The 17938-nt window shown below is 43.9% G+C and overlaps 1 protein-coding gene across 2 annotated transcripts in view; it reads right to left on the bottom strand.

Moving 5' to 3' along the window:
- LOC120996447 (N-acetylated-alpha-linked acidic dipeptidase 2-like) overlaps positions 1-13923 on the bottom strand; it is a 74514-nt gene extending 60591 nt beyond the window's left edge. The window contains exons 1-4 of one of the 2 annotated variants that reach the window (XM_040426357.1): positions 13652-13923; positions 5018-5144; positions 4747-4933; positions 2888-2989 (exon numbers count right to left, since the gene is read on the bottom strand). In XM_040426357.1, the coding sequence (XP_040282291.1) occupies positions 2888-2989; positions 4747-4933; positions 5018-5144; positions 13652-13736 (501 nt within the window). In that variant the 5' untranslated portion in view covers positions 13737-13923. The remainder of the gene's footprint in view (positions 1-2887; positions 2990-4746; positions 4934-5017; positions 5145-13651) is intronic. The other variant, XM_040426358.1, reaches the window with a different exon arrangement.
- Between the last annotated feature and the right edge of the window lie 4015 nt (positions 13924-17938).

Here is a 17938-nt window from a genome sequence, read left to right on the forward strand (position 1 = left end):
CTGCCTCTCCCCTCTGCCAATCCCTTCACTGGCTCCCCATTGCCCAGCGAATTCACTTCAAAGTACTAACAAATACATACAAGGCCGTCCATAACCTGTCCCCTCCCTACATCTCTGAGCTACTTTCCCGATACATCCCCACACGCACTCTCCTCTTATCGCCTCTTCCCACAATCGACTCCAAGATTTCTCCCGTGCATCCCCCACACTCTGGAACTTGCTACCCCAACATATCAGACTCTCACCTACATTGGAATCCTTCAAAAGAAACCTGAAAACCCACCTCTTTAGACAAGCCTACAACCGGTGACCCTGCTGCCTCTATACCGCCATGACCAACTTCACCCGCACCTACTGTGTCCTTCTCCCATACCATGTAGATTGTAAGCCCTCACGGGCAGGGCCCTGTCTCCTTCTGTACCAGTCTGTAACTCGTCTTGTTTGTGATTAGTGCGGTTGTCTGTATTATGTATGTATACCCCTTTTCATATGTACAGCGCTATGGAATGAATGGCGCTTTAATAATAAAAAATAATAATAATAATAATAATAATAATAATAATAATAATAATAATAAGAGGAGAGTAGAGAATGAAGTCTTCTGAGGATCGGAGAGTGCGTGTGGGGATGTATCGGGAAAGTAGCTCAGAGATGTAGGGAGGAAACAGGTGGACGGTCTTGTATGCATTTGTTAGTATTTTGAACTGAATAATATATTTCAATTCATATGTCACCTCCCAACAGTCTGATTAAGTTGTTCTTAAAGGGTTTCTGTCGTGGGAAAAACCGTTATGTAGCTGACTGACATTAGCGATGTGCTAATAGTACATAACAGTGTTAACTCCCTGCCGGCCGCCTTTCTATAAAAAAAAACTGACTTTTATAATATGCTAATGAAGCCTCTAGGTGCTATGAGGGAGTTGCTGCAGCGCCTAGAGGCTCGGTCTACTTACCCTTTGACACGTCCAGGTCACTTGATTGACGTCCGAGTTCTCCGCATCTTCCTCATATTCCCGCGCCGTCCCGTTTAGTATTCAGCGCAGGCGCAGTGAGTGAAGGACGCTCGGCTGCTGACAGGCCTGTGACGGCAGGCCTGTGACGTAATCGGCGCAGGTGCAGTGAGGAAGCTGTCAGCAGCCGAGCGTCCTTCACTCACTGGGCCTGCGCAGAATACTAAACAGGACGGTGCAGGCGCGGGATTTCTTAGCCGATCTGAAGAACTCGGACGTCACTCAAGAGGACCTGGTCGTGCTAAATGGAGGACCTGGGCGTAATAAATGGTTCGTAGACTGAGCCTCTAGGTGCTGAATCAACGCCCGAATCAATAGCACCTAGAGGCTCATTAGCATATTTTAAAAGTGTATTTTTTAGGACAACGGTGGCAGGGACACAATTATAAATCACACTGTTATGTACTATTAGCACATCGCTAATGTCAGCCAGCAACATAACAATTTCTGATGACAGAAACCCTTTAATCATGTATTTACATCCTAATTAAATATACCAATCATGTTGTTTTTCAATAGGTATTTCTAATCATGTATTTACATCAATTTAAAAAAAAAAAGACTGTTGGGAGGCGACATATGAATTGAAATATATTATTTATTATTAATTATTTATAATTGATGTAAAGACATGATTGGAAGTAGCTAATGAAAAAAAAAAATCTCGAATGTAGAGTAATTATAAGCTATTTGTAAATACAGGATTACAAACTAATGTATAATTCATGCCACCAATCATGTCTGTATATATAATCATGTGGAAACCGGCTAATAGAAATAAATGGTAGGGTTAGGAGGTAATGAATAATTATAGTACTTATAAATGCAAAATAGCACATGTGGAAATACCTATTCGTATATAAAATCGTGGTATCCAATATGGAATAATGAGAGAATCAGTCGAGCTTTAAAGATCCCAGACAGGCGCAGTGGTATTAGAATGGAGCTCGGAACCTAAGACTGTAGGCAAGCGCAGCGAAGCAAATATCGGAGCTGAAATCCTAAGTTCCCGAGCGTGCGCAGATGATAGGAACAGCGTTGGTAAGATGGAGATGTTGGCTATGGGAGGAGCGACAGGAATCTCAGCACCAATAATAGAGAAGGTATCAAATCATATACATCTGAGAGGCCATGTCGCGGAATGCGATAGGTTAATGAAGAGGATGCGATATTAGGAACTAATAAAAGATCCACGCCCATCAAGCACATACTGCCCGATCCCCTGAAGACGCCAGAGCAGCTGGCGAAACATGTCGGGGGCAGTGTTTGAGGGATGATTTTAGGACAGAAGTGAAGCCTTAGTGTTAGGAAGAGATATTTCTGTATGTGGTAGGTAGGGAATACTTGGAGTAAGTAAGAGTCTGGAGCCGGCGCGCGGCGGCCACCCTCCAAACACATTATAACAGCATTTTAAGCATTAGTGCTGATGAAAAATACATTAACAAAGAGGCGACACAACGTATAGTTTTAACGGCTATAAATTTAATGGTCAGTAAGAAGGTTTATAATTAACATTAAAAGTTACGTTTTATGGGGATGAATAAGACTTGTGTCAAGATAAGGCAAACAGTAGTCTGACTGACTAATTGTAAATAATGGTCATAATCATCATAAATCCTAATTTAATAGAGAATTGATGAAAATGCTTTCACAGTAGCTTTGGGCCATAACTTGGTAACCGGGGCTCATCTAAAACCTCACTTTAGCACACGACACCTTTGGGTGGTAGCGGCACCATCCTGGTAAGCTATCATGGACAAAGTAGAATTCATGCAACTCCTATGCATCCCTAAGAAACACGAGAACCATATAGTCACCGAAACATAAAAGTCATATAGATTACAAAGGGAAGTGCTCACCAGGTCAGGTCCACTTACCTGCGGTTCTCCCTTAGCAGAAAAAGCATTATATGGAGGGACGATATCAGTGAAGTTCTCATATCCTTCTGGTGGTGGCTCTGATGTGGAAGTATTGAATATCTGAAAGTGAAATGACAGCAAAGGAGGATCAAGAACCTTCTCTGAGATAGGAAAGGTTATACCATTTTCTACATGCAATGTAGAGATCTCTAGTGGACCCATTGGCCCTACAAGGACCCATTGTGAAGCCTTCTCCTGGGTTAGCCATTTGCAGAGTTGTCTTCATGGGTCAGTAATCTGACTTCAGCTCTTATAATTACGTGGATGAACACTTACAATACTCAACAATTCTCATTTTACCCTGGGACAGGAAATTAAAGATTTGCTGACCCCAAATTATTTGTTTGTGTTGCTATTGAAGAAATAAATGGTGGGCCACGAATCCAAGAGTTCTTGCACGACCCTATGCTGGATTCATTTTTGTGTCGATCTCCTCAGGCGTTAATAATCTTCTTTTGGATGCTTGTAACAACAATTGGCGTCTGAGCACATGGTTGTCTATTTGCTTTGGCATCGGAACCATAGAACCTGTGTTACGCCACTTCCACGCCAAACCATGTATACAGTTTTTTTGTTTTGTTTTTTGCTGGAACAGGAAAGTCTGATAATTGACCAGCAGAACCTGTCCGATAATTGACCTGTGTTTGTTTGAAGAGGCCTGTGCGTACATCTCCCTCCACTAATTCTTTGTTGAATCGAATACACCATGCGCACAACACTACTGCCCTCCACCATGAAAGCCGATTGGTTGGATTGGTCACTATGGGCAACCAAGACAGTCTTGATGAATGAGACCCGATGAGCATCATCCTCACATGGGAACAGGGTCTGTTTTTCGTGGCCTACCCTCTATATTCTACAATGGCTTTGTACATGTCTCACATGTCGCATAAGACATCCATTTTATTTGCCCCTTTTACTTAGCAACTGCATTTCAGACTGATCCATGGCTCAGCGGTAGTCTACAGCAGCGTCAACCTTCTCACATCATTTTATTTTTAATGGCAACTTAAAGGAGTTGTCCAACTTTATATAGTTCTTTTAAATCCCTCCCAACCAGGAGAAACTGTAGAAGGAACCTGCTCCCAGACACTCTGTTTGGCTCCATGGGTTTACCGCTAACTTTACTTTGGTCCCCAGATGTAATCTTGAGAAACGGACAGGGACATGTGAGGGGCTGCAGTCAATGATTGGCCACAGTGGTGACGTGTTCCCAAGTTGAACATCATTGCTGGGTCATGTGCTGGTTGGGGGACACTTCACCACTGTCGACGTGACCGCTTTCATGCAAGAAGTTTACATGCGGGGACTGAAGAACAGTGAAGACTGTCTTGGAGCCAGGGAGTCAGAACTGTGCATCGGGGAGTAGGTAAATATGCTTCCCTTTGACAGGTCCAGTTGGATGAACGGGTATTTAAATAAAAAAAAAACACTATATAAAGTTGGACAATTCCTTTAAATAAACAGAAGTGAATTAACATACACAGTTCATAGATTATTACAGTCTCTAGGAATTGACAGCTCCTTTCCCCAGAGACTAGAAGAGTTGCATACAGAGCCTTACGAGTGTGTATAGTATTACATATTACATAGTAATACAACAGAACTGCCATTAATTCTGAGATGACTCTCCCCTGTCAATCACTGTCTAATCAAACTGAGATGACTCTGCTAAAACGATCTCAATCTACACAGCAAAGCTGAAAAAACTATGAGGGTATCTGGTTGTCTCACATGGGTGACCTCATGGCTACACAGTAAACCTTGAGGCACATTTAGAACTGATGTTCAACTTTAAAATAAAAAACTGGTCTCACCTCTGCGCCGTGCTCATCAATAATGGAGATGTAGTTGGGATTCGTTTCATTGGGATAGGACAGGAGGACGTCATAGTGAACTAACTCAGCTTTATCCAATCCAAAATCTTTCCACTGGGCTTGGATTTTTTGGGCTAACAAAAGGTTTTGTTCTGTTCCAGCCAAATGGGGAATTCCAGTAAAATCTCTGAAAGACAAAGTAGAATAGATATTTTATTTTTACAAATTGTAATTGTTTTTGGAGGGATCAACTTTGTTTTATTTTCCTTACCGCAGGAACATTCTTATGTTTTCTGCCTTCATTTCAGATATAAGTTCTTTCTGAATATCTCGAGATTGATAAGAGACACCGTAACGTCCCTTTGATGGTCTAATAAGCCAACCTGAAAAATAGAAGTCTAAAGAATCTCAAAAATATTACCTAAAAATATAGTTAACAGAGAATTCTGTCAAGGAGACACAAACGCCCTTCCCAATGCCCATTGTGGACCCCAACATATACCACACCATTGGAAAGGAATACATACTTAGCAGGAACATATTGTCTTGCCATTAGGTCTTAGCCATCATCTTCCTTAGAGTGGGGAGACACTAATGACTAATTTCAATGGGTTCAGTTTCTACTGATGTTTTTCATTGATTTTAGATAGCTGGCCATGAGAAATGGGAATATTTCTGAGTGATGCCAACATGCCCACATCCCATATATTGATGACCATGAAAGAATGCAGTTTTGGACCCTGCATAATTTTTTTTTTTTTGCCCTCAGAATATTGAGGAATGGGTGAATGGTATTAAATAAGAACTGTTCCACCTTTTACCCAAAAATTCACATACTCAAAAAGATCAAGCCGGTGGAGCAGTAGCCCTATCCCAGCTGTAATAATATTAGAGCTCCAATAGTAGTACCCATTAAGCCAGATGGCTTCTGAAGTGTGGGGGGCGCCTGGCAAGGTCACAACTCATACATGTTGCTATAACCTATCTCTAAGACAGACATGGTTTGAGAATTGGTAGATCTAGATTCTAGCTTCCCTTAAAATCCTCAATTTTTTAAAGGGCCACAAAAAGTTAAAGATAAAAACAAACACTGGTCTGGTTCCTGATGCTCCTCACTTCCTGGTCCTGGCCTGAAATTCCAGATACGGCAAGAAAAGCTTGCTCAGCCAATCGGTGCCAATAACCAGGAGTGACGGGAGATCAGGGAGGATGAGTATGGTTTACCTTTTATTTTTAACTCGTTGTGGCCCTTTTTTTTTTTCAAATAAATAAATTAATAAATCTGAAAAATATCTAGATGGGGGTTGTACAAATCTATTATAGGACTTAAGTCATCTAATGGGTTTGTGCACGCTCTATCTAGTTATTATTCAAATGTTTCTATCAAAGAACTTAATGTTTTTGTATCTAGCCCAAACACATAATAGGATGACATGTGTCCCTGTAATAGACTGTTATGAAATAGCTGGTTACAATCATAATTAGGATCACATAATTATTCAGTGAAAGGGTTGGTTTCAAATCATAACAAAAAGGAATGGAAACTGTGTTTGGATCCATCACTCGTAGGGTAAGTACACTTGGTAAACATATAATCACATGAGGTTTGTTCTAAAATGTGTTATATGGCAGCACACTTGACCCACTTGCCAGTTAAACTTGTGGCTTTGACCTCAGGTAACAGGTGAGAACAAAGGATGTGCTGCCAACATTATGCAAAATGATTGGGGGAAGATAGTTTGTGGTTGTTTCACTTTGCATTGGGCCATGTGAAAGGCACTTTAGATTAACACCTATTGGCCCTTCTAAGAGAAACCTAATTCGTAAGACTTGTTATTATCCATGATGATAGAGATATGGGAGTAAAATCAATATGTAGATGTTCTTTATGTGTCCACTATTCAAGCCTCAATGACCCATAATTCCCAGAAGTGACAGAAATTTCATACTGGACTATTTCCTTTTATATTGGTTGACACGTTCCTTCACAATTCTGACTTCAGTTTTGCCATTAATCATTACTAATTCAGGCCAGAGACTTGACAAGTCCTTCACAGATCTATCCTCACCAGCCTTTCTAACTCTATCCATCCTCAGCCTTCACCACAGTTATTCCAAATTCTGCTTTCAACCTTCTTGTCAGTCCATTTCAATTCTAACATCAACCTTCACAAGTCTCCTCCTAAATTATACCTCTAGCAATCACAACAGTCCTTCTTAGGTCTACCCACTGCAGTTCCTCGCAATTCTACCCATCCTTTCCAATACTATCCTCAGCAGTTTCTCCTCAGTCCATTCCAATTCTACTTTTACCCTTGACAAGCCTCCTTATCAATTCTATCCCCAGTGATCCCAACAGTCCTTCCTAGATCTACTCTTAGAATTTTAACCATAGCCTTCATGACCATCTTTTCCAAATCTATCCCTAGCCATCACCACAGTCTTTCCAAGTTATGGTTTCAACCATCTCATCAGTCCATTCCAATGCTACGGTCAACCTTCACAAGACTCTTCCTCAATTCTACACCCAGCAATCACAACAGTCCTTCCCAAATCTAACCTTCAGCCTTCATGTCCATCATTATCATGATGATGTGGAAGAGGGTGCAGGGTGAAGATATAAAGAATGTCTGTCTTATGTGATAGCCTCTAAAACAGAGGTGCACAACCTGTGGCCAGGGGGGCCACATGCACCCCTCAATCTCATTCTGTGCGTCCCCTAACCATCTGGTGACAGACATGTATGTCGTGTTTCATGTGGCTGCTCACATGCATTTTTTTATGCATTCTACCATTAGATGGGAATCCTGGAGGTGTAACCAGACATTTATAGTAGGGTTGTTGCAGGTATCAAAATATCGATACCCAATTGATACTGGGATTTGACATTTATTGATACTAGGCTGCACTACTACGCAGCCTAGTATCAGAGAACATGGCGCGCGCTGCTGTCAGAGCCCGTCATGTTCCCTCAGCAGCACAGGGGAGAAGGAATCACTCTCTCCCTCCCCCTGTGCCGCTGCTGCCAATAAGAAGAGAGAGGGGCGGAGGAGGGGCATGCGCCCTGCGCCACCAATTAAGGTTAACGTTTTACCCCTTAAGGACCCTGCCATTTTACACCTCAAGGACCAGGCCATTTTTAGCAAATCTGACATGTGTCACTTTATGTGGTAATAACTTTAAAACGCTTTTACTTATCCAGGCCATTCTGAGATTGTTTTCTCGTCACATATTGTACTTCATGTGGAAAAATTAGCAAGTTTCAATTTCTCTACTTTTATAATAGATAGTAATAACTCCAAAAATAGTTATTACTTTACATTCCCCATATGTCTACTTCATGTTTGGATCATTTTCTGAATGCCATTTAATTTTTTGGGGACGTTAGAAGGCTTAGAAGTTTAGAAGCAAATCTTGAATTTTTTCAGAAAACTTCCAAAACCCACTTTTTAAGGACCAGTTTAGGTCTGAAGTCACTTTGTGAGGCTTACATAATAGAAACCACCCAAAAATGACCCCATTTTAAAAACCATACTCCTCAAGGTATTCAAAACTGATTTTACATACAAACTTTCTTAACCCTTTAGGTGTTCCACAAGAACTAATAGAAAATGGAGATGAAATTTCAGAATTTCATTTTTTTGGCAGATTTTCCATTTTAATAAATTTTTTCTACTAACAAAGCAAGGGTTAACAGTCAAACAAAACTCAATATTTACTGCCCCGATTCTGTAGTTTACAGAAACACCCCATATGTGGTTGTAAACTGCTGTACGGGCACACGGCATTGCGCAGAAGGAAAGGAACGCCATATGGTTTTTGGACAGCAGATTTCACTGGGATAATTTTAAGATGCCGTCATGTCACATTTGAAGATCCCCTGATGCACCCCTAGAGTAAAAACTACAAAAAAAGACCCCATTTTGGAATAAGGTGGCAGTTTTGTTGGTACTATTTTAGGGTACATATGATTTTTGGTTGCTCTATATTACACTTTTTGTGAGGCAGGGTAACAAAAAATAGCTGTTTTGGCACAGTTTTTATTTTTTGTTATTTACAATGTTAATCTGACAGGTTAGATCACGTTGGATTTTTATAGAGCAGGTTGTCACGGACGCGACAATACCAAATATGACTATCTTTTGGTTGCTTGCTTCAGTTTTACATAATAAAGCATTTTTGAAAAAAAAGATTTTTTTGTGTCTCCATATTCTGCAAGGCATATATTTTTTTTTTTGGGGCGACTGTCTTATGTGCGGTCACATTTTCTTCGGTATGACATGACGGTTTAATTGGTACTATTTTGGGGTGCGTATGGCTTTTTGATCGCTTGGTATTACACTTTCTGTAATGTAAGGTGACACTTTTTATTACATTTTTACGGTGTTCACCTGAGGGTTTAGGTCATGTGGTATTTTTTTTATAGAGCAGGTTGTTACGGACGCGGCGATACCTAATATGTCTAAAATTTTTTTTTTTTTTTACATTTAACAAAATTATTTTAAAAAAAAAAAAAAAAAAAAAAAAAAAAAAAAATACATGTTTTAGTGTCTCCATAGTCTTTTATTTTTTGGGCGATTGTCTTAGGTAGGGGTGCATTTTTTGCAGGATGACGCGACGGTTAGATTGGTACTATTTTGGGGGCATACACCTTTTTGATCGCTTGGTGTTGCTTGAAACTTTTTATTTTTTTATTATAAAAAAACACTAACATTTTTTTCACTTTTTATATTTGTCCCACTGTGGGACTTCACCTTTTCAGGGTTTTATCCCTGTTTCTAATCAGTACAATACATTCTGTATTGTACTGAATTGAACTGTCAGCGTCTTGCACATTAAGATGCTGACAGTTGCCTAGGAGACCTAACCCTCAGGCTGGATCTCTTGGGCTTCCGTAGCTGGCAGGCCCCGATGCCTGTGTAAGGCATCGGGGTTGCCATGGAAACCATCGGGTTCCCGCCAGCGCAGCGCAGGGATCCGATGGCTAAGGAGAGGGAGCGCAAACCTCCCATATGCCACAGTCAGCACTGACCGCGGCATGAGGGGTTAATACACCGGTATTGGCGTTATCACCGATGCTGGTGGATGGAGCAGGGATCCGGCTGTCAGTAACAGTCGGATTCCTGCTGCTGATCGCGGCACCGCACAGGATCACAGGACGAGAATGCTCACCCTGGTGCACAAAGTACCGGCCATTTAGGACGAGCAGTCTCGTCCTGGGTCCTTAAGGAGTTAATACAAATACAGGTGCCGCACCTGAGGGGTTAACTGCAGAGGCAGGGTGCCGGCTATGTGATTCTGCTGCCGGCACCCGCCTCCTGTATTAAAGCTAATTATCATTGGTGGTGCAGTGCACCCGCCCCCCCTCCCCAATATTAAAATCATTGGTGGCAGTGGCCACAGGGTCCCCTCCCCTCCTCCTCATTGGTGGCAGTGCCAGCTTCTGATTGGAGCCCCAGCAGTGTAATCTTGGGGCTCCGATCGGTTACCATGGCAGCCAGGACGCTACTGAAGCCCTGGCTGCCATGGTAACCTGCTGCTGTGTGTACTATGCACAGGGCAGCAGGGACAGTGTGAGGTCCTATTCACTCTAATAGAGCTCTATCAGAATGAATAGGACAAGGGATGAAAATATCCCAGGTTCTAGCCCTTAAGGGGGCTAATAGTTCTTAAATACATAACGATTTTTCTGATGACAGAAACCCTTTAATGTTTGTGTGTGTCGTTAGGACATAGACAGTATCCACAATAACAGTGACATTTCCTGCCCCTTTTACAGTGACCCCCACAGCGGCCGACCCTTTATTAGTGACCTCCACAGTACCCAGTCTCGTTAACAGTGATTTCCACAATCCCCCCCCCCCCCCCCCTTAAGGCTACTTTCACACTTGCGGCAGGACGGATCCGTCAGGCTGTTCACCCTGTCGGATCCGTCCTTCCGCTATTTCGCCGTGCCGCCAAACCGCCACTCCGTCCCTATTGACTATAATGGGGACGGGGGCGGAGCTCCAGCGCAGCACGGCAGTGCACGGCGAAAGCCGCCGGACTAAAAAGTCCTGCATGTCCGACTTTTTAGTCCGGCGGCTTTCGCCGTGCACTGCTGTGCTGCGCCGAGGCTCCGCCCCCGTCCCCATTATAGTCAATGGGGACAGAGCGGCGGTCCGGCGGCACGGCGAAATAGCGGAAGGACGGATCCGACATGGTGAACAGCCAGTCGGATCCATCCTGCTGCAAGTGTGAAAGTAGCCTAACAGTGATCTCTACAGTGCTCCGTTCCCTTAAAATGTGACCTCCACAACACCCCGCCCTTTTAACAGTGACCTCTACAGCACCCTGCCCCCTTAACACTGACCTCCATAGCGGACCTCCCCCTTAACTGTGACCTCCACAGTTCCCTGCCCCTTTAACAGTGACCTTCACAGCATCCTGCCCCCTTATCAGTGACCTCCACAGCGGCCGCCCCTTTATTAGTGACCTCCGCAGTACCCCATTTCCTTAACAGTGATTTCCACAACACCCTGCCCCCTTAACAGTGGCCTCTACAGCATTCTGCCCCTTAACACTGACCTCCATAGAGGACCGTCCCCTTAACTGTGACCTCCACAGCAGCCTGCCCCTAGGGTGGCCAGAGGTCCAGTTTTAGGCCGGACAGTCCGGCTTTCAGACTCCCTGTCCTCCATCCGGCACAGGGCCTGGGTGGACACAGGGATGTCCTTTTGAACAGCTCACTCTCAGACAGCAGCACTGTGCTGTCAGAGCATGAGCTGCAGGGAGAAAGTCACCCTCCCTCCCACCCCTGCAGCTGACAGAAGTTGATTTTTACTTTCATTTTGTCAATCCCTGTTGGCTGTGGGTGGGAGGGGTGCGGTCTAACCAGGTCGGGGGAGTGGTTTAGCGGGACCTGGGGGCGGGGATTTCAAGTCCGTCTTTTGAGGGTGGCCTGAATAGCCACCCTACCTGCCCCCTGAACTGTGACCTCCACAGCACTCCACTCCACTAACAGTGTCATCCACAGCGCCCTGCCCCTTTAAAGCTAACCTACAGCAGTGAAGAAAAATGGCTGGGTTGTTATGGAAACCTGCAGAATAAGGCTCCATTCACACATCCGCAATTCCATTCCGCATTTTGCGGAACGGAATTGCGGACCCATACATTTCTATGGGGCCGCACAACGTGCGGCCTCGATCCGGAATTGCGGACCCGCACTTCCGGGTCCGCAATTCCGATCCTGAAAAAAATAGAACATGTCCTATTCTTGTCCGCAATAGCGGACAATAGGTATATTCTCTTAGTGCCGGCAATGTGCGGTCCGCAAAATGCGGAAAGCACATTGCCTCTGTCCGTGTTTTGCGGATCCAAGGATCTGCAAAACACACACGGATGTGTGAATAGACCCTAACTGTATGTGGAGACTAAGGGCCTGCGAGCTTCTATTGGCTGATGAGGGACATGTGACCGTGTATATTGCAGTTAGGATATGAAGAGAAAGACTTGCAGGCTTGTATTGGCTAATGCAGGTCATTTTTTGGGAATATCTCAGGAACGGTACGTCCTAGAGAGCTCAGACCCCCACAAGATTTCTTTCCAGGTAGCAAGGGATCTTTGAAATCTGTGGTTGCGTTTTTGAACATACATTCGTCCTGTCATACAGTATTTCAGTTGGTGACACAATTTTAGCTTTTATTTTCAACCCTTAAGATTTCGTGTCCCCCAACTAAAAAGAAAAGGTTGTTCACCCCGGCTCTAAAACATCGCGTTGTATAAGGAGTATTAGGCTCATGCACACGGCCGCATTTTTGGTCCACATCAGATCTACATTTTTGCAGGTCCCATTAACTTCAATGGGACTGCAAAAAATGCAGACAGCACACCGCATGCTGTCCGCTCCATCGTCCGCTCCATCGTCCCTCAAAAAAAAAAAAATTATAATATATATATATATATATATATAGATAGAACATCCATCTACATCTTTTTACATAGGGCACGATGTGCGGAAAGGGCAAACGCAGGACGCACATGGCTGGATGGATCCACAATTTGCGGACGGATACAGTCATGTGCGTGAGGCCTTACGATGATTAGTTCATATTTTTATTATATTTACTGTATTAGTAAAGCAATTACTTTATTAGTATATATATATATATATATTTTTTTTTTTTTTTTTTTTTTAATGATTACCTGTATAGTTAATAAAGCTATTATTTTATTATTTGATTTATTAATAAAGTAATTATTTTTTCAGTATATTTTTTATTAAGTTATTTTAGTATATTCATTTTTTATTCTTAGATTTCACATTAAAGTTATTTGATTAGTAAAATATTATTATCATCATTATTAGTAAAGTTATTTACTTGGTATAGATTTTAAAATTACATTTACTTTATTAGTATATTTGTATTTATTTATAATTTTTATATAAATGCTAATTTAATTTGTGTAATATATATAGGATTTATTTATTTTTATTATTTCTTATTACTTCAACATAACAATATATAATACACACAATGAATAGGAGATATAAGGCTAGGGCTACCCAGTGACAATAGTGGTACAACTACATTGCGACATTTATTGTAATGATAGTCTATGGTGTCGCGACCAACTTGGATGGATTTTTTGGGACTGTTGCGTCGCATGTCGCAGTGCGACTCCATTGACTATCATTTTTAAAAAATGTTGCAAGACTTTCCCCCCCTAGCCTGACCAAGCACCTTGCAGTCAGCGCACACAGTGGGGCTAATGTGCCACCTGCTCCTGTGCACTTACTTCAGAAGTGACCCCTGCCCCCCATCATACCCCCCCTGACCGTGGCCTGACCACCTGAGGAGCATGTGACTTCAGCCTGGACCCCAGAACACGGTAACATCTGTTCTCAGATTATGGCAGGACTCACCTACAAGCACTCCCAGGAGGAAGAGCACAGCCAGGGACATGATGACCACCAGGCAGGCTCGCTTTATTCCCTTCTTCCTCGGCATGACGAGCTTCACCTCCCCGGATCGTCTTCTGCCCTGCTCCTGAGAGATCCTAAAACCTTCTGAGAAGGAAGGAGAACTTCAAGAACTTTTAAAACTTTTGTTTTCTATTGCAGAACGTGAATACTGGCGCCACCTAGCGTCTGCAGCGGAGCATGACACCACCTCTTTACTAGAAAGTGGAGCAGGTGGATCTGGTCTGGAGCCCAGGATGTACTGGCTGCAAGAAAAAAGAGAGAACTTATAGATCATTATTGCTATAATTAATGCAATATATACATTACAAATAGCAGATTCATTGACAGTGTTAGGGCGAGTTCACATCACTGTTATGGAGTCCGTTATAACGGAACATAACGGAATCCATAGGATGGAATGCAAAACGGACGCCTTTAAGAGGCATTACATTTGCTCTCCGTCCTAATAGAAGTCTATGGGAAAACATAACGGATCCGTCTGGGTCCTGTCGACAGGACTTTGTTTTCCGTCTTGCATAACGGGACCCAGACGGATCGGTTATGTTTTCCCATAGACTTCTATTAGGACGGAGCAAATGTAATGCCTCTTAAAGGCGTCCGTTTTGCATTCCGTCATAATGCAAGTCTATGGGCAGCAAAACGGATCCGTCCTTCCGTCTTATGGATTCCGTTATAACCCTGTTATAACGGAAAGCCATAACGGACTCCATAACGCTAGTGTGAACCCGCTCTTAATCAATTCTGGGAAGCTGTGTCGAGTACAACCGACATTCAGTCTAGTAGTATGGCGGTATTATATAGTCATTGCATGGCGGTCTAATGGTGGTATTACTAGGTCCACCTGTGCTGATATTTTTGAGTTACTCTTTGGTAGTATTAGGGTATTGCCAGACAGCACGAGTGGTAGACAGAGCTTAGCCTCCATACATCTAGCCGTAACATATCTCTGTAGTGATATCATTGAGTCAATGTATGGCGGTACTATTCAGAATTAGTCACTGTATGGTTTTAGTATCCAGTCACTATATGGTAATATTATTTAATTAATGTATAGTGATGTGATTCAGCCACTGTATGGTGGTATTATTATGTCAATATATATTGGTATCATTCAGCCATATATGGCGGTATTATTCTGTCACTTTATGGCGGTATTATTCAATTGCTGTATGGCAGTATTATTCAGTCACTGTATCGTGGTATTATTCTGTCACTTTATGGCGGTATTATTCAATTGCTGTATGGCAGTATTTTTCAGTCACTGTATTGTGCCATTATTCTGTCACTTTCATTGCTGTATGGCAGTATTATTCAGTCACTATATGGGGTGTAAGGATTCGCTCTGGCAGGCAGGGTAAGCGGACGCAGAACAGAGGCAAAAAACCAGTTTGTAAAACAAAACTTCAGTCTTTATTCACACAGGAGGAAAAAACAAAGCGACATTTCTCAGTCTCAGTGTTCGTTCACACAAAGGAAAGTCCAAAGAAGAAAACAGTCGCCTTGTTAGCGGGTTTTTCCAGCGGTCCACAGCAGGCTTTAGGGGGCCCGTCTCCCCGCATGCGGCTCTCATCGCTCCAGCACGGCGCCGCGCCTCAGATCCCAAAACAGAGACAACTTGCTGCTGAGCCCACACCCGGCAATGTGCGTTCCTCATTTTGCGGACCGCACATCACCGGCGCTATAATAGAAAATGCCTAATCTTATCCGCAATTGCGGACGAGAATAGGACATGTTCTATTTTTTCCGGGATCGGAAATTGCGGATCCGGCCAGCACATAGCGTGGCCCCATAGAAATGAATAGGTCCGCAATTCCGTTCCGCAAAAGGCGGAAACAGAATTGCGGATGTGTGACTGGACCCTAAGGACAGCTAGGTGTTGTCGGCATCCAGTCCGGTGTTTGACCCCACCAGCCCAGCGGCGCACACTGTGTCCTCGCAGAGCATAGCCTTCACTGTGTCACAGGCGGTATTATACAGAGTCACTGTATGGCGGCAGTATGTATTATTCTGGTGGCATTATCCAGCCCCAGTTACTATGCGGTTAGCCGGACAGATTTATCTTCCTAGGGGGCCCTGCGATTTCTCTACACGCCTCTAGCTGGATGTCTGACCTCAGTGAGATTCCAGATTACGGTATTTTACGGTCTGTGTTGGATTATCAGGACGAGGATGGGCCCCGGGTGTTTCTGCTGCCTCTGTAACCAGCGGGGATTATCTAGGTTTATGTGTATTGTGATCTCTGGGATGTTACATTGAAACCCATTGTGTTTCAATGCACTTCTATTGTTTTGAAGGGCGGTCGGTAATTGTCTGTTATCTTGCTGTAAAGATAAGGATGTGTGGGATGTGTACTGCGCATTGTCCTTACCCTGTATAATCCCTACAACAGGTGTCCAGCCTTGTGCACTTTGTATAATTCCCACCCCACCATACTGACCTGTGCCCGCCTGCTCCTCCGACCCTGGTCCCCTTCCTATAAACATCCATATGGACAGGGTCACCTGCAGCGCTCCAGCTGGTGACGTGTCCCCAAGCACCTAGGTCCCAGCAGCCATGTGGCCGGTAGAGAGCAGGTAAGTATGTCTTTGTTTCCAACAGGTACAGCAAGCTGGGGCGGAGATCTACAGAGGATCTGTCACCACAACAGGCGGCGCCATCTGCAGGCACCATGTGATAGAGCAGGAGGAGCTGAGCAGAATTGTACATCGTTTTATGGGGAAAGATTCAGTAAACCCTATAAGGCTGTGTTCACACGGGGGCGAGATTTCCGCGCAGGTGCAATGCGGTAGGTGAACGTATTGCACCCGCACGGAATCCCGACCCGTTCATTTCTATGGGGCTGTTCACATGAGCGGTGATTTTCACGCATCACTTATGCGTTGCGTGAAAATCGCAGCATGCTCTATATTGTGCGTTTTTCACGCAACGCAGGCCCCATAGAAATGAATGGGGCTGCGTGAAAAGCGCAAGCAAGTGCGGATGCGGTGCGATTTTCACGCACGGTTGCTAGGAGACGATCTGGATGGGGACCCGATCATTATTATTTTCCCTTATAACATGGTTATAAGGGAAAATAATAGCATTCTGAATACAGAATGCATAGTACAATAGGGCTGGAGGGGTTAAAAAAATAAAAAATCATTTAACTCACCTCAATCCACTTGACCGCGATGCCGGCATCTCCTTCTGTCTCCTTTGCTGAACAGGACCAGTGGTGACGTCACTCCGGTCATCACACGATCCATCACATGATCTTTTACCAAGGTGATGGATCATGTGACGGATCATGTGATGACGGGAGTGACGTCACCACAGGTCCTTTTCAGCAAAGGAGACAGACGAGAAGCCGGGCAGCGCGATCAAGTGGACTAAGGTGAGTTAAATTATTTGTAATTTTTTTTAACCCCTCCAGCCCTATTGTACTAAGCATTCTGTATTCAGAATGCTATTATTTTCCCTTATAACCATGTTAGAAGGGAAAATAATACAATCTACACAACACTGATCCCAAGCCCGAACTTCTGTGAAGAACCATACATGCGCTATTTTTCTCACGCGAGTGCAAAACGCATTACAATGTTTTGCACTCACGCAGAAAAATTGCGGGTGTTCCCGAAACGCACCCGCACATTTTCCCGCAACGCCCGTGTGAACTCAGCCTAAGTTATTCATTTATATCTCTGCTCCTTCTATACATAAAGGGGTTCTGCGTTTTTTTTTTAAGATAGGGCCGGGGGCGATCCATAGTATTCAGTATATTGGGCAGACTGGATGGGCCAAACGGTTCTTATCTGCCGACACATTCTATGTTTCTATGATCTATCCTCTGGATAGATCATCAGCATCTGATCGGCGGGGGTCCGAAACCCGGGACCCCCGCCGATCAGCTGTTTGAGAAGGCAGCGGCGCCGCGGCCTTCTCACTGTTTACCGGAGGGCCAAGGATCGTCACGACTGGTATCAATGGCCTGGGCGGGGCTAAGCTCTGTTCACTTGCATGGAGCATAGGTCCGCCCAGGCCAGTTGATACTAGTCGTGACGTCACTGGGCCTGCGGTAAACAGCGAGAAGGCCGCGGCACTACTGCCAGCGCCGCTGCCTTCTCAAACAGCTGATCGGCGGGGGGTCCCGGGTGTCGGACCCCCGCCGATCAGATGCTAAAAAAAAACTGCAGAACCCCTTTAAAGTAGTAGAACCCACTTTAAAAAGTTAATACAAGGCACTTACTA

The sequence above is a fragment of the Bufo bufo genome, chromosome 3, assembly GCF_905171765.1.
Source record: "Bufo bufo chromosome 3, aBufBuf1.1, whole genome shotgun sequence".
NCBI classification, from domain to species: Eukaryota; Metazoa; Chordata; class Amphibia; order Anura; family Bufonidae; genus Bufo; species Bufo bufo.